The sequence below is a fragment of the Ranitomeya variabilis genome, chromosome 6 (genome assembly GCF_051348905.1).
Source record: "Ranitomeya variabilis isolate aRanVar5 chromosome 6, aRanVar5.hap1, whole genome shotgun sequence".
Lineage (NCBI taxonomy): Eukaryota > Metazoa > Chordata > Amphibia > Anura > Dendrobatidae > Ranitomeya > Ranitomeya variabilis.
Window position 1 is genome coordinate 521,948,500 of NC_135237.1, and position 23,157 is coordinate 521,971,656.

General features: G+C 44.5%; 1 protein-coding gene and 1 long non-coding RNA gene across 6 annotated transcripts in view; one reads left to right on the top strand and one right to left on the bottom strand.

Annotated features, from left to right (window-relative positions):
• LOC143782974 (uncharacterized) overlaps positions 1-3,513 on the bottom strand; it is a 28,956-nt gene extending 25,443 nt beyond the window's left edge. Inside the window, exon 1 of the long non-coding RNA XR_013217074.1 lies at positions 3,392-3,513. This is a non-coding gene — a long non-coding RNA (uncharacterized LOC143782974). The remainder of the gene's footprint in view (positions 1-3,391) is intronic.
• The window catches only part of OXR1 (oxidation resistance 1), a 578,729-nt gene that overhangs the window by 537,720 nt on the left and 17,852 nt on the right, over positions 1-23,157 (top strand). For 3 of the 5 annotated variants that reach the window (XM_077271064.1, XM_077271066.1, XM_077271067.1), the window contains 3 exons: positions 13,442-13,567; positions 20,051-20,203; positions 22,153-22,248. In XM_077271064.1, the coding sequence (XP_077127179.1) occupies positions 13,442-13,567; positions 20,051-20,203; positions 22,153-22,248 (375 nt within the window). Of the gene's footprint in view, positions 1-6,462; positions 6,544-13,441; positions 13,568-20,050; positions 20,204-22,152; positions 22,249-23,157 lie in introns of all 5 variants that reach the window. The other 2 variants (XM_077271063.1, XM_077271068.1) reach the window with 1 other exon arrangement.

The following is a 23,157-nucleotide window of genomic DNA, read 5'->3' on the forward strand; positions in this document are numbered from 1 at the left end:
ATTACTTGATGCATAAGGAAAAAAAAAAAAAAAAAAAAAAAAGTCAAGGTTTTCAGAACTTCATTAGAGGGAGTAAGAAATCTTGTGTTATAAATAGCAATATTCATTGAAATTTAATATACATAAAATTTAATGGGCATTAAGAAATTATTTGAAGCTGTTTTTGATGTTGCAGATGAGCAACAGATATTCTGCAAGTGACCATACACTCTTTAGGTGTCGCTATAGATTTACTGCCAAATTCCTAATTCCCCTTTACTTGTGGTTGTAAGCCTAAAGGTACATGGCTGGTAAGTATCGTATGACTGTCCCAGTAATTTCCCTCCAGCCGGGCAGGCATCTGTCCACGAGATGTCAGCGCCGCTCACCTCTTCATGCAGAACGGTGTAATGTCGGATCAGTTCTGTAAACGTCTCATGGAGGGGGATGGCCTAGTGATGGGTGATATAGACAAGTCCAGTGTCATTGATCACTCTTCCATTACCTAAATCTGTACACTTGATCCTCTGACACGAGACACATCTGGCTGCATGTACAATCTTTTCTAGACGCCATATTCACATTGAAGTAATGAAGGTTTATCTGCTGCAAAACTTCTGCTTTACAGCAAATTTCCAGTAGTGCAGCGTTTCCACTGGCCGGCCATTATGGCTGTCAGTCGCTGTATATGCGAGCCATTTAGATGCTGCACTATTGGTATTTGCTCTGTGTATATTGGTTTGCATCCTTCAATGTTGTTGTTGTGTGTTTTTTTTTTTTTTTTTTAATATATATAATTTGTTTTCTTTTTCAGGTTAAAATCTGTTTGTATGTGTATGATTGCATCTACTAACATCACCCGTCCAAATGTCTTCTCGTATTGCAGGTTTTGCGCTGTTCTGTCTCTATCACCTCTCCCTATATGTATTATGCACCATTAACACTTCGTATCAATAGCCTTAAAATTATTGTAGGCAAAGGCATATTGTCTGGGATCTAACACCATGAATGTATTGTGTAGTTCTGGATGTCGGTGCCCTACCTTATTGTTCTGGAACTGCAACCCCCAGCAGTCCCTGACAGCCACATGCTCCATATGCGATGTGGTCCATAAACCGTGAGCATGAAGAATACATATTATATTTCTCCAGTGTCCACACTGAAGCTAGTTGACAGTTGTCTTAAAGGGAACCTGTCACCTGAATTTGGCGGGACCAGTTTTGGGTCATATGGGTGGAGTTTTCGGGTGTTTGATTCACCCTTTCCTTACCCGCTGGCTGCATGCTGGCCGCAATATTGGATTTAAGTTCATTCTCTGTCCTCCGGAGTACACGCCTGCGCAAGGCAATATTGCCTTGCGCAGGCGTGTACTCCGGAGGACAGAGAATGAACTTCAATCCAATATTGCAGCCAGCGGGTAAGGAAAGGGTGAATCAAACACCCGAAAACCCCGCCCATATGACCCAAAACTGGTCCCGCCAAATTCAGGCGACAGGTTCCCTTTAAATCCTGCATAAGCACTTTTGGTCATAATGTTTCGAGTGTTGTGTCTTCAGGAGCACAGCGCTTCCCTGCCTCCGAGCTCCCTGTTTGCTGGCGGGCAGTTCTCTCCTGACAGGTTAGGCCGGCAGTGTGGCTGAGCTGCTGGCCCAGACTTGTGCGCTCTGCCATGCGGCAAGCAGTAGCAGCTTTTGCCTGTGCAGCACTGGGGGATCGCGTGAGCAGTAGCCAAATCCAGCGATCAGGTCAACTACAGAGCAATGCTTGCAAGCCATGTACTCCTGGCTTAGGAAGTCAATCACATTGCAAAGTAGTACATTGCGCATTTGCTTGTTTAGCAATTTCACCCATTTAAGAAGATGTGACTAACCCTATAAGGTTGTCCAGCCCCCTATTCTGCGTGCCCAGGATCAGTAATACTAGTGTTCTGGACGCTTTGCATTTTCAGTGCGTCCAAAACGCTGCATTGGACATCACAAGCACAGTGGATGGGATTAATAGAAATCCCATGCCCACTGTGCTGCTTGTGTTTTTTTTTTTTGTTTGTTTTTTTTGCTGCGTAAACTCGCCTGCAGTGTGGGTTTCCGAGCCACTGCATGTCAATTTCTCATCCTGGAACGCTCAGACTTCTTTGCTGAATTACATGGGGTATATCCGCAGTTTACAAAATAGCACATGCACTCTAAGTTCATCCATGTACTTTTTTATCCTGGTTTAAAAAAAAAAAAAAAAAGACTGGGGTCCCACCTAGTTTTGATAACAAGCAAAGGTAAAGCAGACAGCTGCTGGCTGATGTTATCAGGCTATGGAAGGTCCTTGGTTCTTGGGCTCTTTCCAGCCTAAAAATACCATCACACAGCAGCCCCAGAATTGGTGGATCTCATTAGATGTGCCAATGCTGGCGCTTTGCCTGGCTCTTTCCGATTGCCCTGGTGCGGTGGCATTTGAAGTAATTGTAGTTTGGGTTGGTGACAGCTGTGATTTGTCACCGCTCCACCCGCGATTGTGAGCAGCAGGTTTTAGCTGTAAGACAGACATCACCTGACAGGTATGGGGTGGGCTCACATATACACACGCCATGACTCTCTAGTCCAACAAGGCGAGGTTTATTAGTTTCATAAACTTTTGGAACACTGAAAACAAAAACTGCCTTTTTCCTGCTCCAAGGTAGCAATATCTATAGCAGACAACGAATACCAGAGCGGGCTCACCCGTTCAGAATAAAGTCCACTCTCTCTCCGCCTCTGGCAGAGACAGACCAGCAGTAAAGGATATTGTCGTCCTCCTACACACAGCTCTGAGACAACCCAGCTGCCTTTAAATAGCCAGTACTGGGGGTATGGGAGCGACCATTCCCACCAAAGCTCTTCTGTTTGCTCCTAAAACCCAGACCCAGAATCTGGTCCTAATAAAAACCTCTCAGCAACCTACTATTGCTGGAGCCTTCACCTCCAGGACTTGCGTAGCTTGTATCTCCCATCCAGGACTTTACCACCTACTTTCTTACAATTTATATGCGGTACATACATTTTTATCACAAATCACCATCTTGATAACAAAACAAATTCTCACTGGCCACTAGGCCTAATCTTGGACTGATATGTGACACCCTCTCTACCTTCTGGGGTCTTGGGAGGATGATATATTCTAGCACACCACTCCAGGCACCCTCTAGTACTCCCAGTGTCACGCTCTGAGCAGCACAAGTGCCCAGGGCATGCTACACTTGGCATATACACAGGACAGCGGAGAGGCCCATGAGCTCTGTACTGTATGTTACAAAGAGTTGATGGCTCTGTCCATGTAATGTTCGCCCTTTAGTAGTTTTCCCAGACAGTGAAGATTTAGCTTTGGTATCTCTGTCCACCATTACAGAACTACCATGATAATTATAAAAATAAAATGTACTTACTAATATGGTTAGTTACAATAATTCACAATAATCCTAAACAGTCAGGTCCCATCAGACGTGGCTGCTTTCTTGATCTTCTTGGACACTCTGAGCTGTGGACGCTGGCAGAGCCCTTCTGTAAATGATCAAGCATGGCCAAAGTTGTAGGTCGTAGACGACCTCTTTTGGTATTGTATAACTAGGGGGTGACACGATTCTCCAGGTTAATTATTTCCACATGAAGTATTTTAGTATGTACTTCATGTTCTATTAACTATTACAGGTCAAGCATTTCAATCTCGGACAACCCCTTTTTAAGGTACTTTGTTGCTCTTAACACAATTGCAGAACTCATACGTCAAGAATATTGGCTTCTTCAATTCTTTCTCGGACAGCTCTTCCCGGGCTAGGGTAGGTTCACTGTGAGTCACCAGAAGCCTAATAGGTATCACTGGTTTCCCAGGCTCCACATATGTTGTGCAGTCACACTTTACTGCAGTTTGCCCAATCCTGACAGTGCGCGATATGCTGACTGTCGGGATTCCCCTCTATTTCCAGCTCGAGCATGCAGTCAGCTGACAGAATATTGTGAAAAGCAAGAAAAGTTGCTATTGAGAGAAACAAATGTTGGTCACATGACATCCATCTTAAGCAGGAAATAGAGGGGCATCCGGACTGTTTTTCTAGTGCAGCGTCAGGATTCGGCATCCTACATTCATTCTATGTGACCCTCGGAACCCGTTTTTTAAAGGGGTATTCTCAAGTTGTACCTTAAGTAGCTCACAGTTCTGCAGTCTCCTAACTTCCTGGTTGCTTAGTGGGCTGGTACTCTTTCTTGAGTGACAGTTCTGGTCAGGAGCTTTTCTCCTACAACACATTAGGGAATCTGTCAGCAGATTTTTGCTGTGTAATCTGATGGCACCATAATGTTGCAACAGAGAGCCTGATTTCAGCGATATGTCACTTACTAGGCTGTGTTTTACTGTTTCAATACAATCTGTGTGTTAAAAACAGGAGTCTATGACTAGAGGACAATAGCCCTTCTGTCTCCTAGTCCACCCAGGCTCCCAGCATTCTCACAATACAATGTACATAGAAAGCTGTGGGCAGGGTTATACACAGCTCAGCAACTGAGCTGTGCTAGATCTGCAGCATAGAAAACTGATTCCAAATGATACATTGCTGCAATCAGGGTCTCTGTCTCTGTCATGCTGCTGTCAAATTACATAGGAAAACTTGCTGACAGATTAACTTTTAAGTTATTCAGTGTTTTGAAGTCTGCACTATTAATGTGATTAGGAGAACTGCTCTGGAAACCGCCTGGGGGGAAAGGTTTGAAGATTAAGAATATGCTAGAGAGATAAGCAGTTCAGTCAGGAGCTGAGAGGGAAGGGAGCATCTAACTGCTGTGCTGGAGAGAACTGAATTGGATCTTGGGTATTCACTCCTCTCCTGGAGTTTAACTGCTGGACCAGCCCCTGGTTTCCGAGCTACTTGGAAACAAGCTGTACATTATGTAAGATAAAAGCTTTCTCAGCAGGAGCTTAAAAGCAAGTCCATTTCAAACTTTGCTTTAGTTAAAAGAGAGGATGAAAATAATCAATGTAATATAAGGAGAATACCCCATTAATGCCGGTTTCAGATGCAGTTTTGTTCTAGCATCTTCCTAGCGACCACAGTACCGGTGATCTTATTTCAGAACATCCCGGTACTGTGATGAAAATGCAGATGCTAATATGAAGACAGCAGCCATGTTGTAATCTTGGAAAACCTCTTCAAAGAAAACCCATTAAAAAATACAGATGATTCTGTAAAAATCATCATAGCAGTAGAAAATATATAAGCATGGAGGTTTTCAGATTTCCAGACTTCCCCTATTTTAGTTAATGGAGAAAAGTGCAGCAAGGTCTCAGTGGGAAGGAAATGCTGCAAGACCTAAAATAGAAGTGTTTTTACAAAAGAAACAGAAGTGAACACTGCGGGTCTCCAATGCAAGGTGACGTGAGAATGTTCTCCTGCATCGGGTGGGGGCGGAAGTCTTTCAGCCCACATACACATTAGGGGCTTTACATTGCTGCTGTGTGTTCAGCGTATGCAGCAGGAAAGCTTCTGCCCATGGACCCCTCCTCTGGTGCCAGGTCCTATCCCCCAGAATAGGGGAGCCTGGTGTTTGTTGCCCTTTACTTACCGTATTCCCTATCCCCCTCTCTTAGAACCTCCTAATATCTACATTGTCTGCCACTATGGTTTATATTCTCTTATAGAAGAAACTCCTACAGCAGTGCCATCCCATCCAATATTAAAGGTTTGTTAGTGACTTTTCAGTAGGATAAGGCATCAATTATCAGATCAGCGGTGGTCCAACCTCCAGCACTTCCACCGATCAGCTGTACTCTGCTCTGGCGGTAAGCAGTTTACAGACCTGAACATCATGGCTCCCAAATGTGGCCACGTTCGAAAAATAATACAAGACTGTAAACAGTACGTATGAGAAATACATTTATGGTTTCTAAAATTTAGGGTATGTGCACATGGTGTCTTGAGTATTGTCAAAAAAAGAAAAACTGCACTGTAAAAACGGCTTGCTGTGCAGTTGATCAGTCTTTTTAAGCTTCTGCTTTAGGTTTTCAGCAGTCCATTCTTGTGTCGTCTTCCATTATTAACCCCCCCCAAAAAAAAAACCAGCGAAAACTTGGTGGGTATGTTATAATCTAAAAGAGCTGTGTGCACATAACCTAAGAGGATACAATAATCCTCCAAAAAGGAGGACCCTACGTATAAGGCATCATGGTCAGGTACGTTGATTTCACAGGTGGAACTTTCTTGCAGTCCGTTCCTGGATTTGGACATCTAGATCGTCCGATGCAGCAGACTTTGGCAACTACTCGCGGTGTCTCCTGATACTTACTTTGCATGGTTAATCACAGAAACCTAAACGTTAACCATCTCTCATTTATTTTGTCTTGCACTTTTTTTTTTCTCCCCCTGTTCTGTGTCTTGCTCCTTTTTGCCTTTTCTGACTTCTTCTTTTGTTCTGTGCCCTTTTCCTTGTTCTATCAGTAGAATTATTTTCTTCCTGTCTCCATATTCAGGTAGTATCAGTGGCTGAGTACCACCGCAGGATCGATGCGCTAAATACTGAAGAACTGCGTACTCTCTGCCGACGTCTCAAGGTGCCCTCTTCAGTAGTTTCCCCTCTTCCAGGAAACAAAAAAAAAATTCTTGATCTTTTTTTTTTTTTTTAATGTAGTGAACTGTAGAAACTCCTTCCCTCCTACTGTTTGTCTCCAGAGTCCTGGTAGATTTTATCTTGTGGTCCTAATGCTGCGGACTAGAATAGCTTAGAAATGAACCAAGAATAAAGAAATAATTCTAAGGCTTCCTTCACGCCAACGCTAATGTAGAATAGGGGAATGGAATTGCAAACTTTATTTTTAGAGGTTTTTTTTTTTTTTTTTTCCTTCGGCTTTTCCTACCTTTTTTTTGAAGGTGAAAACAAAGGATCTTGCACTTTTTATATAAAATAAAATTAAAAAAAAAAAAATTTTCATGTTGGAACCTTTAAAAATTACACCCATGATATTCATACGAACATCCTTGAAGGAGTAATCCAACCAAAAACATTTTTTGTTCGTGACATGATTGGTGGACCTTGGTCCCTTTCCATCAGTGGAATGGTGCGTAAAGCGGATGTTGAGCTTCTGTGCCAAGCGTTTTTTTTATAGGAGTTAAAAAGGGTATTTCCCTATCCAATAACGCTAGAATATGCCATCAATTCTTGATAGTGGGGAAACAGTTTCCAGAATCGGAGGCTTGCAAAACTGATTTGTGAGCCCCTTAGGGTATGTTTCCACGGTCAGTAAATGCTGCGGGTTGGACGCTGCGTACATCCGCAGCGTCCAACCCGCAGTGGCAAGATGTTACAGCATAGTTGATGGTATTTGAAGAAATCCCATGTCCACTATGCGTGCACCAGCACCTTCGGGTTTACTGCAGAGACGCACATGCGGCGCGTCTCTCCAGACCGCAGCATATCAATTTATCTTGCAGAGACGCTCAGTCTCCACAAGATAAATGTCCCCATTCAATGTATTGGGCGCGGTGATTCTGCACGGGTCAATGAACACATGCAGAATCACCAGCGTTCAGAGCGCTTTGGACTGAGCGGATATGTGCTGCTTCTAAAGCAGCCCAACTGCAGAGTGATGCTCCTGTGTCACCTTGCTGTGCAGAAATTCGAAGCGTCTTTGAAATGCTGTCAACATTTTTGGGATTATAGGGAGCCCCGGTGGTGGGACCCTCACTGATCACTTATTTTTTTTCTAAGGTACTTGAAAGCGTCAAGTTTTTTATTTTTGTATTTTTTTTTTTTTTTTAAAGCGGGATCCTCTTGAAATGCTGCTGTTTTGGGAGGAAGTTTTTTTTTTCTTTTCCTGAAGCATTTTTTTTTTTTTTTTTTTTTTTTGCAGCCTTCTGTTTTGGATAATGCCCAATTTAGGGTAAACTCCATCAGGTTCAGCTTCAAAGAAGTGACATTTCCCATTTTAAAGGGAATTTGTCAGCAGGTTTTTGCCAAGTAATCCGAAGATAGCAGAAGATAGAGGCTGAAACACCATAAACAGTAGACACTTTGGACAGTGTACACTGAGAGCCTAGTGTGGGCGGAGTTAGCTGTGGTGTGGGCGTGGCTAGCTTTCTCAGCTCTGCTTCATTCTAAATCTAAAAGCTCTGATTTCTGTCAGATGCTGCACTCGGTAATCCAAGTGATACATCGTTGGATTCAGCTTCTTTGCCTACATTACGCTGCTCTCAGATGAGGTAGCAAAAACCTGCTGACAGATTCCCTTTTTAATAAAAAAAAATATATAGATTTCACCATAGAAGAGACTAGTAAGTGTTTTGCAATTCATTTTTACGTTGTTTTTGAGGATTTTGGGGTAGCCCAGTCACATACTCCTTACAAACTCCTTCTCATCACAGTTGTGCCGGTGGAAAGGACTTGGGACCAGCGGTCTGACCTGTGTTTTGAGCTTGTTGCTCACCGATCCTATTGATGCATAGTGATTATCACTGGTTGGATTAACCCTTTACAGAAAGCGCTGCACAATGAGCAGTCCTATTATTTTTCCAGTTTGCAATTGTACTCCTCTGTATCTGCGCCTCTGTGGATTTTAGCGTTGCTGTAAACGGAGGTCGGATCTTTTCTCTTTCTGTTCACTGTTTGCTTTTGCAGTGTTTTTATTATTTTCTTCAGTTTTTGTGTTTTGTGTGTGTGCCTCTGTTTTTTAATGTGTGTCCTGTATAAAGCATAATGTCCTAATGTCTCCTGTCTCATCTTCACAATAACGACTTGTACATCAAACTATCAAAATCCCGGGGTGTGGACTAATGATCCATGGATTAGAACTCTGTATTAATGGTGTTTTGTTGCAGCAGGTTATCACCTTGTGAGTTTGTTGGCGTTTTTTGGGTGGGTTCTGCTGAGGCCGTCCTCTGTGTGTCCTGCCCTCTCTGGATGCCTCGCCCTGTTGTATTTTATGTTGAATGTGGTCACCGGCCATATGTGCCTTGCTTTGTTCTCCAGCCCCGGGCGCTCTGCCTTCATTACAGCCAATCTTTTGGGTATTATAGTACTTGCAGAGCTCAAAAATACAGATCTATTTTTCTCACTTATTGTAATAAAGAAACTTTATGAATACTTTACTGTTTATGGGGGGGGGTCTCCTCATTAGGGATGAGTGAACATGCTCGGTTAGGGTGTTGTCCATGCTCAAAGTGTTTTCAGCGTGCTTGAAAAATATGTTCAAGTCCCCGTGGCTGCATGTCTTGAAGACACTCAGCACCCGAGCATGGCGGAAAACTGCTTATCCGAGCACGCTCTCTCATCAATAGTCCTCATGGGTCATAGCGACATTTTTTTTTTTTTTTTCAAAGTTCTATTTTTTTAATTTTTTTTTAACCTTTTTTGTAAAATCACCTAAAAGATTAAAATTCTAAAATGCCTTATGGTTGGCCTGGGAAGGTGGACCAAAAATATTCTGAGTGTCACCTATTGAAGATAACTGGCTATCCTGCAAGTAAATGTTCAACTCTTGTTGGCAATGCTCCATTGGGGTAAAAATAAAATGTGTGCACATTGGCTCTCATGAGACGGGGGTCAAAGTAAACCTGTCAGGCAATCTCACGCTGCCCAAACCGGCAGGCGGCACGAATCACAGCCTGGTAGTAAGATTTGTGGCCAGGTAGGTAAAACGTTGCAGCTTTTCATAGATAATGTATTTTAAAGACCTGACCCAGAAATGTGGCAAAACAGAAAACTTCCCCTGACGGCTCCTTCCAGCGGTTCAGCAAGTAATTGACTATAGGTGTCTCCATGTGTCCACACTGGAAGAGACCGGTCAATCACCTCTAGCAGTGCCGGGAGAAGCCGGCCAGAGGTGTAGCCGGACTAGTGTAGTCTAGTCTCTGGCTATGGTCCCATGTCTGATCTTCAAAGTATGTGATCTCTGAAACAGAGTTTAACTCATGTTGCCGTGGATTGAGCCGCATAAATCCCCCGACAGGTTCCCTTTAACTTAAAGGAAAGCTGCCACCAGTAGATGGCACAAACAAGTTTCCGTTTATCCCAGCAGAAGGCTAATTTTGGATTTTTCTGCCCCGATGGAGCATTCCTAAGCAGACTCCATACACAGCTGGTCTCCTTAAATAGAGCCAACCCCTCGTCAAATTTACGCCCTGGGCATCTCTCTTAAGGCTCGCACATCCATTGTGTGACCACAGCTGTAGGAATCCGAAACATCAGATGAAGGTTTTGACAGATATGTGTCTTCTGTTGCTGCCGGATGTGATCCTACATGACATGGGAAAAAAAAAAAGTTGGTTCTGATTTTCAATAAGTGTCTGGCGACACCAGCGCATGTCCCGCTCCAATCATCTAGTCGTATGTAGGAAGTCTGGGGAGGAGGCACAGGAGACTCATCATTACATAAACTTTACCAAACTGTGGAAAAAGTTTACATCTCTTTTTACCAAGAAGGATGTATTATGTTTGTAGCGTCTATGGGCGCCACCATTACACAGGAGGTGCAGGGACTTGTTAAAGGCTTTTTTATCTTTCCCTTTAGTTGACTGTGCACCATTACACTTTGGTTATTACTGCAGCAAGAAAAAGCACTGGAAATCTAAAAAAAAATAAATATAGAAAAAAAAAAAAGTGTGAATGGCTTCCTGGGGTTTACAAGTCTTTAAAGGGAACCTTTCAATGCATTTTTACATACTGAATGGCTGGGCAGCTTCTTGTCCCCCACCCCGACAAAAAAACTTTTTTTTTTTTTTTTTTTCTTTTTGTAGAGATCTGTTATTCAAATGAGTCTGGAAGTGCATTGGGGCGTGTCAGTGCACTTGTACTACTCCAAAATACATGCCCAAGTGCACTTCCAGCCTGATTTTGCATGTGGCTTTTATACTAGATTTCTCATGACTGGCACGTCAGATCTCTATAAAAAAAAAAAAAAGTGTAATTTTTATTGTGGGTCAAGCACCTGGGCATCTGTACCATAACATTCCAGGTATAAATACTTGCTGATACTATAGGTCTGAATGGTGCCCCAGTCTTCAGCTACAGGCTTCAGGGACCCAGTCGATCGGTTTCTGGTCTGTCCAATTTCTAGTTTCACTCTTCAGAGCCTGGCTGACTGCTTGTTTTAATAGCCACACCAGCCCCCTTCTTGATCACAGGTGATGTATAGCCATGAAAGCGGCTTGCTTGGCTATTGAACCCAACAGCTAGCCAGCCCCCTTCACACACCCTGCTCTGATGATGTGCTCGCAGGAAACACTAAGTCCAGAAGAGGACTGGCCACCACTGCAGCCTATATCTGACGAAGGGGGCACAACTCAGACTTGAAGTATATTAGTAAGTTGTATAACTTTTAGGAAGTTTATCGTCATCCTTTTTTAGCCGGACAATCCCATAAGTCTCTTTCCCCCCCCCCCTTTCCACATTTGGTGTAAGGAGGCAGCAAGTCGTCCTCAGCTCGTATACAGTAAGCGGGCAGCTGCGGAAATAATTCTGCTCCATCCGATCCCCCGAGGCAGGGAACAGCTTGGCCAAAAGGGACGTTCTAGTAATAACCTCGCTGAGCTGATGGTCAGTGAGGGATCTCGCTACGAGGGTCTTCCCTTACTGCCCACTTACCGTATATTCTGCTCCTGACAAAGTTTACCATTTTTCACGGATTTGTTTTTTCACGACACTTGCTGACCCACGGATTCCCCAGTTTTTAGGTCTAGGGAAAGTTGGTAGGAAGTTTTGCAACTTGCTGTGAAAGTTTGTGAGTTGTCATGAGTTTGTGTCGTGCGTGTGACTTTGACTTTCTATGTCTATTGTTTTCTTTATATATATATTTTTTTAGTTTGTTACTTCTTGGTCTTTTTATACAGATTTGATTCCAAACCCAGTTCTCTTCTCTCACATTCAGCGGTAATATCCATTTACTGGGATGGGTTATTCCCATTAGGACCTTCTTCTTTTTTTCTTTTTTTTGCATGTGGAGTGAGAATGTAAATGCTCTCTACCAGTGTGGTGTATTTCAGAGCACATTGCACATGAGTGAGAAGACGCCACAATATTTCATGTATTCGACCTCCAAAACATGGCGGCTTACTTCCACTGGACCAGAGGGTTTGTTACTGCAGCCCCACTCCATCAGCTTCAGTGGAGCTGATCTGCACAACTTGATACAACCCGTAGTTGGGTGTTTTGGGATAGAATCTTTTTTGCAAATCCTCAAGAGCCATTGATTCAATTTTGCACTTTAGTGCAGGGTTTAAAGGAGTTGTTCAATGTAAAAGTCTCGATAGCCTATTCTTACAGTATCTGATCTATGAGGGTGCAACACCCAGCACCCCCACCAATCAGCCGGTGTTGGCGAGCGCTTAGTTGTAGAGCTGCACAGCTCCGTCAACTATATATCAGACCGGTTACTGCACACCCGACCTATATTGGTTCGAATAGGGGGTGAATGTGCAGTTGACGGCCAATATGCAGTACGGAGCTGTGCAGATCCGCAACTGAGTACTTTAGACATTTGGCGGTGGCAAAAACTGTCGGGGTGCCGTGTGGTGCACCACCATTAATCAGATATTGAGGACTTATCCTAATAGGTCACCAATGTAAAGGATCTCCCGGAGAGCCCCTTTAACAAGGCATCGGACACTTAAGAAGCCATTCAAGGCTGCCACCAACAACCTTTTTTTATTTGTATGGAAGTGGAAGTTTCATGGAAGTAAAAAGGCAAAAAAGTCAGGTTCCAGTGGTCAATTTGTAGGGCCATTGCCTGCTTGCCTCTTTTCTGGAAGGTGCATAGAGGAGAAATGGAAGGTCCCTGAGGCATAAATGATCTTCATTGACAGGAGCTGAAGCTGTGCATTCTGCACAAAGAACATCTTAAAGGATGGGTGGAGGCATTTTTCTTTTCCATGTACCTTTGGGCTAAAACTTTCTTTTTTTTTTTTTTTCTGCAATTGGGCTTCATTAAAATGTAGCCAAGTTTTCCGGCTTTTACAGGCTTCTCTGTTCCTCCATGCACATTGCGGGCTGCCGAATTAGTTAACTGAGAATCCATCACTGAGCTGATTCCATATCTGTCTCTTCCTGTGCTGCTCTCGGCCACTTTATGATTACATCAAACTTTCGCTCCGCTTTCACATGGCCTGTGATCATAAATCACGAGAGAGGAGCTAAAAATGGCAGCTCACTCACTGGTTCACAGGTAAGCCCTTAAGCAGTCAGCTGTAGAGAGCAAAAATACATATATTTAAGTGACTGAGTGGGCAGAGGGAAGATGGGGCATGGGTAGTGCCACAATGTACACATTCACTCCTAGGAAGAGCAGGTAACCACACTTGTTGACCCGCTGGTTGGGGGAGCAGGGCAATGTATGACATTTGGGGGAGCGGCAGAGTACAGGCTCATGGCAATGGCTCTGAAATGCACCGGCTGATCCCTCCCTCTCCGGTGGACGGTGTCCACGCACATTTCATTGATTTGTCTCTTAATCTCTTCCAAAGATTACAACAAGAGAGGACGTGAACTCCAAGCAAACTACAAGCATCAAGACTGACCTGGAGCCGGAAGCGTTCAGACCCAACCTCAGCGACCCCAGCCAGCTCCTGCAAGTGGATCAGATTGAAAAGGTGCTATTGATTGATCCAGGACAGACTATCGAACGCGCTGCTGCCCGTATGGTCTGTGCTGATAACCATGCTGCATTTACATTGTGCTCACTGTTGTGGATTCTGTTTGTGGGCTCCCTCTGGTGGTTACTGCTGGTACTGGGTGACTTTGGTGGGTTGCGGCCTTTGGTTTCCACCTGTCCATCAGTGGCTGGGTGTTTCCTATTTTACCTGGCCTTTCTGTCATTTCCCTTGCCGGCTATCAATGTATTCAGATGTGCTCTGTTTGGTTCCTGCCTACCTGCTCCCAGATCTTTCAGGATAAGCTAAGTGCTGATTTTCAGTTGTTTGGTTTTTTGTCCAGCTTGCTTATTATGTCTCTATGCTAGCTGGTAGCTCTAGTGGACTGAGGTTCTCCCCATGTGCCATGAGTTGGCACATGGGTTCTTGTAATCTCAGGATGGTTTTTTTGATTAGGGTTTTTTGCTGACCGCTCAGTCCCCTTTTGTATCGTTCTGCTTTCTAGTTTACAGCGGGCCTCAATTTGCTAAAACTATATATATCATCTCTATGTGTGTGCCTTCCTCTCATTTCACCGTCAATACATGTGGGGGGCAACTATATCTTTTGGGGTTCATTCCGCTGGAGGCAAGTGAGGTCTTTATTTTCTCTGCAGTGCTAGTTAGCTCTTAGGCTGGTGCGTGGCGTCTAGAACCAACGTAGGCACGCTCCCTGGCTATCTCTAGTTGCGTTTGTCAGGCGTAGGGCAGCGGTCAGCCCAGGTTCCATCACCCTAGAGCTCGTCCGTAATATATTTGTACGTTGCTTGTCCTGTGCTATCCCTAGCCATTGGGATTCATGACAGTATAGCCGGCCCACAAAGTGTTAATTGTTTGGGCTGAAGCAGGAGAAAGAGAAGTGTTTAAGGGAAATTTTTTTTTTTTTTTTTTTTTTTTTTTTTTTTCCCCTTCAGAGTTTTGCTGCCTAGCCCTTAATTGCTGTCTAGCTGCTTCTTACCTCCTCTTAACCCTTGAATGGCTCTGATCTTAGCTGTTTAACATGGATGTCCAGAGTTTGGCTTCCAGCCTGAGTAATCTCGCGGCAAAAGTTCAAAACATACAGGATTTTGTTGTTCACACTCCCATGTCTGAACCTAGAATTCCTATTCCAGAGTTCTTTTCTGGAGATAGATCTACCTTCCTGAATTTCAGGAACAATTGTAAATTTTCTTTCTTTAAAATCTCGCTCCTCTGGAGACCCTGCTCAACAGGTCAAGATTGTAATATCTTTCCTGCGGGGCGACCCTCAGAATTGGGCATTTGCATTGGCAGCAGGGGATCCTGCATTGCTCAGTGTGGATGCGTTTTTTCTGGCATTGGGATTGCTCTATGAGGAACCTAACCTGGAGATTCAGGCTGAAAAGGCTTTATTAGCCCTCTCTCAGGGGCATGATGAAGCGGAGATATATTGTCAGAAGTTTCGGAAATGGTCGGTGCTTACTCAGTGGAATGAGTGCGCCCTGGCTGCAAACTTCAGAAATGGTCTTTCTGAGGCCATTAAGGATATTATGGTGGGGTTCCCTACGCCTACAGGTCTGAATGAGTCTATGGCTATGGCCATTCAGATTGATCGGCGTTTACGGGAGCGCAAACCCGTGCACCAGTTGGCGGTGTCTTCTGAACAGGCACCTGAGACTATGCAATGTGATAGAATTCAGTCCAGAAGTGAACGGCAAAATTATATGCTGGAAAAATGGATTGTGTTTCTATTGTGGTGATTCAGCTCATGTTATATCAGCATGCTCTAAACGCACAAAAAGGGTTGATAAATCTTTTGCCATTGGTACTCTGCAGCCTAAGTTCATTTTGTCTGTGACTCTGATTTTTTCACTGTCTTCCATTTCCGTCGATGCCTATGTGGATTCGGGCGCTGCCCTGAGTCTTATGGATTGGTCATTTGCTAAACGCTGCGGTTTTAGTCTGGAACCTCTGGAAGTTCCTATTCCTCTGAAGGGAATTGACTCTACACCATTGGCTATGAATAAACCGCAGTATTGGACACAAGTGACCATGCGCATGACTCCCGTTCATCAGGAGGTGATTCGCTTCCTTGTACTTTATAATTTACATGATGTACTAGTGCTTGGTCTGCCATGGTTACAAACTCATAATCCTGTCCTGGACTGGAAAACAATGTCTGTGTTAAGCTGGGGATGTCAGGGGGTTCATGATGATGCACCTCCGATTTCAATCGCTTCATCTACTCCTTCTGAGATCCCTGCGGTTTTGTCTGACTATAGGGATGTTTTTGAGGAGGCTAAGCTCAATTCGCTCCCTCCGCATAGAGATTGTGACTGTGCTATAGAATTGATTCCTGGCAGTAAGTTCCCTAAGGGTCGTTTATTTAATCTGTCACTGCCAGAGCATACTGCTATGCGGAATTATATTAAGGAGTCCTTGGAAAAGGGACATATTCGTCCATCTTCGTCCCCTCTGGGAGCAGGTTTTTTTTTTGTGGCAAAAAAAGATGGTTCCCTGAGGCCTTGTATAGATTATCGCCTTCTGAATAAGATTACAGTCAAGTATCAGTATCCATTGCCATTATTGACTGATTTGTTTGCTCGCATTAAGGGGGCTAGGTGGTTCACTAAGATAGATCTTCGCGGTGCGTATAATCTGGTGCGGATAAAACAGGGTGATGAGTGGAAAACCGCATTTAATACGCCTGAGGGCCATTTTGAGTATTTGGTAATGCCTTTTGGACTCTCCAATGCTCCGTCAGTCTTTCAGTCCTTTATGCACAATATTTTCCGTGAATATCTGGAAAAGTTTATGATTGTGTATTTGGATGATATTTTGGTGTTTTCTGATGACTGGGAGTCTCATGTTCTACAGGTCAGGAAGGTGTTTCAGGTTCTGCGGGCCAATTCTCTGTTTGTGAAGGGCTCAAAGTGTCTCTTCGGAGTCCAGAAGATTTCTTTTTTGGGGTACATTTTTTCTCCTTCTACTATTGAGATGGATCCCGTCAAGGTTCAGGCGATTTGTGACTGGACACAACCTACATCTGTTAAGAGCCTTCAGAAGTTCTTGGGGTTTGCTAATTTTTATCGTCGGTTCATTGCTAATTTTTCCAGTATTGTTAAACCTTTTGACTGATTTGACTAAAAAGGGTGCTGATGTTGCTGATTGGTCTCCTGCGGCCGTGGAGGCCTTTCAGGAACTTAAGCGCCGGTTTTCTTCTGCTCCTGTGTTGTGTCAACCAGATGTTTCACTTCCTTTTCAGGTTGAGGTTGATGCTTCCGAGATTGGAGCGGGGGCGGTTTTGTCACAGAGAAGTTCTAATGGCTCGGTGATGAAGCCATGTGCATTCTTCTCTAGAAAATTCTCGCCCGCCGAGCGCAATTATGATGTGGGTAATCGGGAGCTTTTGGCCATGAAGTGGGCATTTGAGGAGTGGCGTCATTGGCTTGAGGGTGCTAAACATCGTGTGGTGGTCTTGACTGATCACAAGAATCTCATTTACCTTGAGTCTGCCAGGCGTTTGAATCCTAGACAGGCTCGTTGGTCGTTGTTTTTTTCTCGTTTCAATTTCGTGGTTTCATACCTGCCAGGTTCAAAGAATGTGAAGGCAGATGCTCTTTCCAGGAGTTTTGTGCCTGACTCTCCTGGAGACTCTGGGCCTACTGGTATCCTTAGGGATGGGGTAATATTGTCCGCCGTATCCCCAGACTTGCGACGTGCATTGCAGGAGTTTCAGGTGGATAAACCGGATCGTTGTCCACCAGAAAGACTGTTTGTTCCGGATGATTGGACCAGTAGAGTCACCTCCGAGGTCCATTCTTCTGTGTTGGCTGGTCATCCTGGAATATTTGGTACTAGAGACTTGGTGGCCAGGTCTTTTTGGTGGCCTTCCTTGTCTAGGGATGTGCGTACCTTTGTGCAGTCTTGTGAAGTGTGTGCTCGAGCTAAGCCTTGCTGTTCTCGGGCCAGTGGGTTGTTGTTATCCTTGCCCATCCCGAAGAGGCCTTGGACGCACATTTCCATGGATTTTATTTCTGATCTCCCGGTTTCACAGAAAATGTCCGTTATCTGGGTTATCTGGGTTGTGTGTGACCGCTTTTCTAAGATGGTTCATTTGGTGCCCTTGCCTAAGTTGCCTTCCTCCTCTGAGTTGGTCCCTTTATTTTTTCAGAACGTGGTTCGTTTGCATGGGATTCCGGAGAATATCGTTTCTGACAGGGGATCCCAGTTTGTGTCTAGATTTTGGCGGACGTTTTGTGCCAAGATGGGCATTGATTTGTCTTTCTCGTCTGCATTCCATCCTCAGACGAATGGCCAGACGGAGCGAACTAATCAGACCTTGGAAACTTATTTGAGGTGTTTTGTTTCTGCTGATCAAGATGACTGGGTTGCTTTTTTGCCACTGGCCGAATTTGCTCTTAATAATCGAGCTAGTTCGGCCACGTTGGTCTCTCCTTTTTTTTGTAATTCGGGGTTTCATCCTCGTTTTTCCTCTGGTCAGGTGGAGCCTTCGGATTGTCCTGGAGTGGACGTGGTGGTGGACAGGCTACATCAGATTTGGAATCAGGTGGTGGACAATTTGAAGTTATCTCAGGAGAAGACTCAGCAGTTTGCTAATCGCCGTCGCCGCGTGGGTCCCCGACTTCTTGTTGGGGATTTGGTGTGGTTGTCTTCTCGTTTTGTCCCTATGAAGGTCTCTTCTCCTAAGTTCAAGCCTCGGTTCATCGGTCCTTATAGGATCTCGGAGATTCTTAACCCTGTATCTTTTCGTTTGGATCTCCCAGCATCGTTTGCTATTCATAATGTGTTCCATCGGTCGTTGTTGCGGAGGTATGAGGTGCCCGTTGTTCCTTCGGTTGAGCCTCCTGCTCCGGTGCTGGTGGAGGGAGAATTGGAGTATGTTGTTGAGAAGATCTTGGATTCTCGTGTTTCCAGACGCAAACTCCAGTATTTGGTTAAGTGGAAGGGTTATGGTCAGGAGGATAATTCCTGGGTGGTCGCCTCCGATGTTCATGCGACTGATTTGGTCCGCGCCTTCCATAGAGCTCACCCTGATCGCCCTGGGGGTTCTCGTGAGGGTTCGGTGACCCCTCCTCAAGGGGGGGGTACTGTTGTGGATTCTGTTTGTGGGCTCCCTCTGGTGGTTACTGCTGGTACTGGGTGACTTTGGTGGGTTGCGGCCTTTGGTTTCCACCTGTCCATCAGTGGCTGGGTGTTTCCTATTTTATCTGGCCTTTCTGTCATTTCCCTTGCCGGCTATCAATGTATTCAGATGTGCTCTGTTTGGTTCCTGCCTACCTGCTCCCAGATCTTTCAGGATAAGCTAAGTGCTGATTTTCAGTTGTTTGGTTTTTTGTCCAGCTTGCTTATTATGTCTCTATGCTAGCTGGTAGCTCTAGTGGACTGAGGTTCTCCCCATGTGCCATGAGTTGGCACATGGGTTCTTGTAATCTCAGGATGGTTTTTTTGATTAGGGTTTTTTGCTGACCGCTCAGTCCCCTTTTGTATCGTTCTGCTTTCTAGTTTACAGCGGGCCTCAATTTGCTAAAACTATATATATCATCTCTGTGTGTGCCTTCCTCTCATTTCACCGTCAATACATGTGGGGGGCAACTATATCTTTTGGGGTTCATTACGCTGGAGGCAAGTGAGGTCTTTATTTTCTCTGCAGTGCTAGTTAGCTCTTAGGCTGGTGCGTGGCGTCTAGAACCAACGTAGGCACGCTCCCTGGCTATCTCTAGTTGCGTTTGTCAGGCGTAGGGCAGCGGTCAGCCCAGGTTCCATCACCCTAGAGCTCGTCCGTAATATATTTGTACTTTGCTTGTCCTGTGCTATCCCTAGCCATTGGGATTCATGACCGCTCACAGTGACACAACCATGTGTAACGAGGGGGTACTGCTAGTGTTTGGGGGCGATTGCCATCTCCTATGGATAAAGCCTGTGATGTCACTTACAAAAATGGCATTTGTCAGTCAGAGCAGCCGGCCGACACATCCCGTGTCCATCGTTGGCCCACTACCTAGGGGGAAATAAGAAGTCTTTCCTCTGAGGAGCAGAAGACCTCATTGATTACCATATTTTTTGGACCATAAGGCGCACTTTTTTTCCTCCAAAAATGTGAAGGAAAATGGGGGCTACGTCTTATAGTCCAGATGTATCAGCTCTAGCTGTGGTGGGGAGCGGTATCTGCAGAGCAGCGGGTCTTATGGTCCGAAAAATACTTTAAGCCTCGCTTGGGGTATTCGTATCCTGGAATATTAGCGTATCGCTAGGATATTCTCATGGCAAATAAAGCGGAGGTGTCTGGCCGTGTCTCATGCCAGTGGTGTACGGTGACTTATGGCCAAGCCCCGTTTTTCTAAGAGTTATGACTAATGATGAGTGGAGGGACGGCTTTCTACCTACTGTCTTCTTGTGCCGCTCGTAGCCCTAGACTAGACTATTTCCTATTTTTAATCCTGACTCTGTATTTAACTCCCAACAGCTGACAAAGCACCTTCCTCCTCGGACGATCGGCTATCCGTGGACGCTTGTGTACAGTACTGCCAAGCATGGGATGAGCCTGAAGACTCTGTACAGGACCATGCTGGGGTTGGACACTCCTGTGCTCCTGGTGATTAAGGACAGCGATGCTCAGGTCAGTCTAGTGTGTTTAATGGTGGGGACACTGGTTGTTGTGCAGTCATTGCTTTATGTAGATGCAGTCCCACCAACTACATTCATCACCTGGTCCACAGTATAGAGGTGTGATCAGTAAGGTTTCACCCGCTAGAAACATAACAGAAGTTCCTTGTGAATCGAGTGCAATGTCCCATGCCCAACTAGCGTTTTTCGCTTCACAAGTGTAAGTCCAGCTCCCCCAGTAAGGGAAAGGGATGTGGTCACGCGTGTGCAATAAGGATACTTTCACACTAGCGTCGGACGACGCACGACGAATTGCGTCGTACCAACGCTAGCAGTGAATGCGCCGCACAACGGGGGCAACGGATGCTGTTTTTCAACGCATCCGCTGCCCCATTGTGAGAGGCGGGGGCGGAGTTTCGGCCGCGCATGCGCGGTCGGAAAAGACGGGAATGACGCACCAAAAAAAACGTTACAAGCAACGTTTTTTGGTGGCGACGGTCCGACGCACGACGGTTGCGACGTGTGGCAATCCTTCGCACTGAGTCGTTAATAAAAGTCTATGGAGAAAAAACGCATCCTGCAAGCACTTTTGCAGGATGCATTTTTTCTCCAAAACGACGCATAGCGACGTGCAGTGCACAACGCTAGTGTGAAAGTAGCCTAAGCCTCTGTTTACCGTGAGGAAACAGCTGTCTTGTGGACGGATGCTAAATATTGTACATGGGATCACCCCTTTAAATTTGCACCTGCGGGAACCAATACTCCCCATAAATGCACACAATTTTAAAGTTTGTAAAAGTGCACATTTCTGACCCAACTTTGCTGTGAACTGTGACCTTAAAATAATGCGATTAACATGCAATTATGGTGTTAATCTGCTGGTTAATAGTGTTCTTGCACTGTTTAACGCCGACACCGAGAGCCCCGCTGCCAGGAGGAAATGTAACTTTATTCCTCCTGGTCGCATTTGGCTTTCGGTCACGGTGGCGGCATCGGTGCAGTTTGTCATCACTCTATGTATACAGAATGCCGGCCCTGACTGACAACAGCTCAGCATTAGGGCCGGTTGTCAGTCAGTCCCGGGGATGTGCTACAGCCACCATTGACTTGACACCTGCAGGAAAACACAGCAGAAAACTGACAGTTCTTCGGCTTGTGTGAACATGGCCTAAAAAAGGCATTGTATTGGCACACGCTAAATGTTCATCTTGTTGCGGGACAGAAGTATTCAGCTTTCTAAAGATCTGAAACATTAAAAATGGCATTCGTATGACTTAATGATGGGCGTGCAGGAGAAGATCCACCTAATTTATTAAGCCACGTACAACACTTAATGAATTGGGCGCATCTCACAAATGGTGATTTCCAGAAATGTCACTTTACTCAGAGACTGCAGTACGTGTGTGGTGTAAGTGTCATCGCCTCTAAAGTGGCAGAAGTTTTGAAGAACTAGGTGTGTTACAAAACGATCCGTGCTGCCCATTTTGGAGGAACAGGCCTAAAGTCACAAAAATATTTTTTATTGAGGAACTTAAAGTATTTTCTATCAGAACACTTTCAATTTGACCCCTGTATTTGCGAACTTTGTGACTTTCGTAGTTAAATTCCTTATTAAATGATCTAGTCATCCTCCGCATTAATTAACTTACAGAGGATGTTGACTAGAGATCATTAAAATTTCCTTAATTGTGCCGGCAATTAGTGACTCAATGGAAATAATGTGTAAAAGAGTAAACTATAAAATTAAATTATGAAATGTTTATGATCCATCCAAGTTTTCACATTTGGCTTTTTGCCTGAACATTGAGACTGAATATCCGATTATCATGTCAGTCCAATACTCGTATAAATGTCACCGCTCACCATTTACTGTGACGAGAAATGTTAATAAAGGATTGCAATTAATTGTTTACACCTTTTCTACAAAAAAACCAAAACAATGGCTTTGATGTTCATTTTCAGATTTTTGGGGCTTTGGCTTCTGAACCATTTAAAATAAGCGATTGTTTCTATGGCACCGGGGAAACGTTCTTGTTCACTTTCTGCCCTGAATTTAAGGTGAGTTTTTCTTCTTTTTCTGGGGTCATTGTAATTATCAGGTGGGAATACCGCTTTATCTAGGTTGTGCTAGTTTGCACTTTGTATCTGTGGAGCAGTGAAAGTTATTGGGAGATACTAATAGGACATAAACTTCAGCACTCCAAATGGCAGAAAATGATATTTTATATGAAGACTTAAATTACAGACATTAAGCCCAACGTTTCGGCCTGTATGTGGCCTTTTTCAAGGTGAGTATGAATCATGAAAAAAAAAGAAAACAAATAATAAACAAAAATGGGAAAATAACATCAAACATAATGAAGCTAAATACAGTAGTTAGCAAATAGAATATGGAGATTGCTAGTATCAGATCAGAAAACACTGGAAATATGTACATAAATTTACAGAAACCTCGCACATCTAGACATTCACACTCTCTTCTACCTCTCTCCTCCATATCTTCACTCCACGACACGGACAGCACCACCACTTTTTATAACTCCACCCTCACATCAGCCATAGACTCAGTCGCCCCTCTCATGCATGGCACAGTGCGACGAACCAATAGGCAACCTTGGCATCACAATCTCACAAAAAAACTTCGACAAGCATCCAGGGTTGCGGAGTGGCTTGGAAGAAAACACGCCTGCCAGACGACTTCACTGCCTTCAAACAAGCTACATTTGACTTCAAATTAGCCCTCACCTCTGCTAAACAGACCTATTTCACTAACCTTGTATCTTCACTATCCTATAACCCAAAACAACTATTCAGCACATTTACCTCCCTCCTCCGCCCACCACTGCCACCTCCAACTCCCCTCATCTCTTCCGAGGACTTTGCCACCTACTTCAAAACCAAGATCGACCAAACAAGGCAAACCCTAACTGTTCCACCACCCCAACCACTCCATATACCAGACCTCTG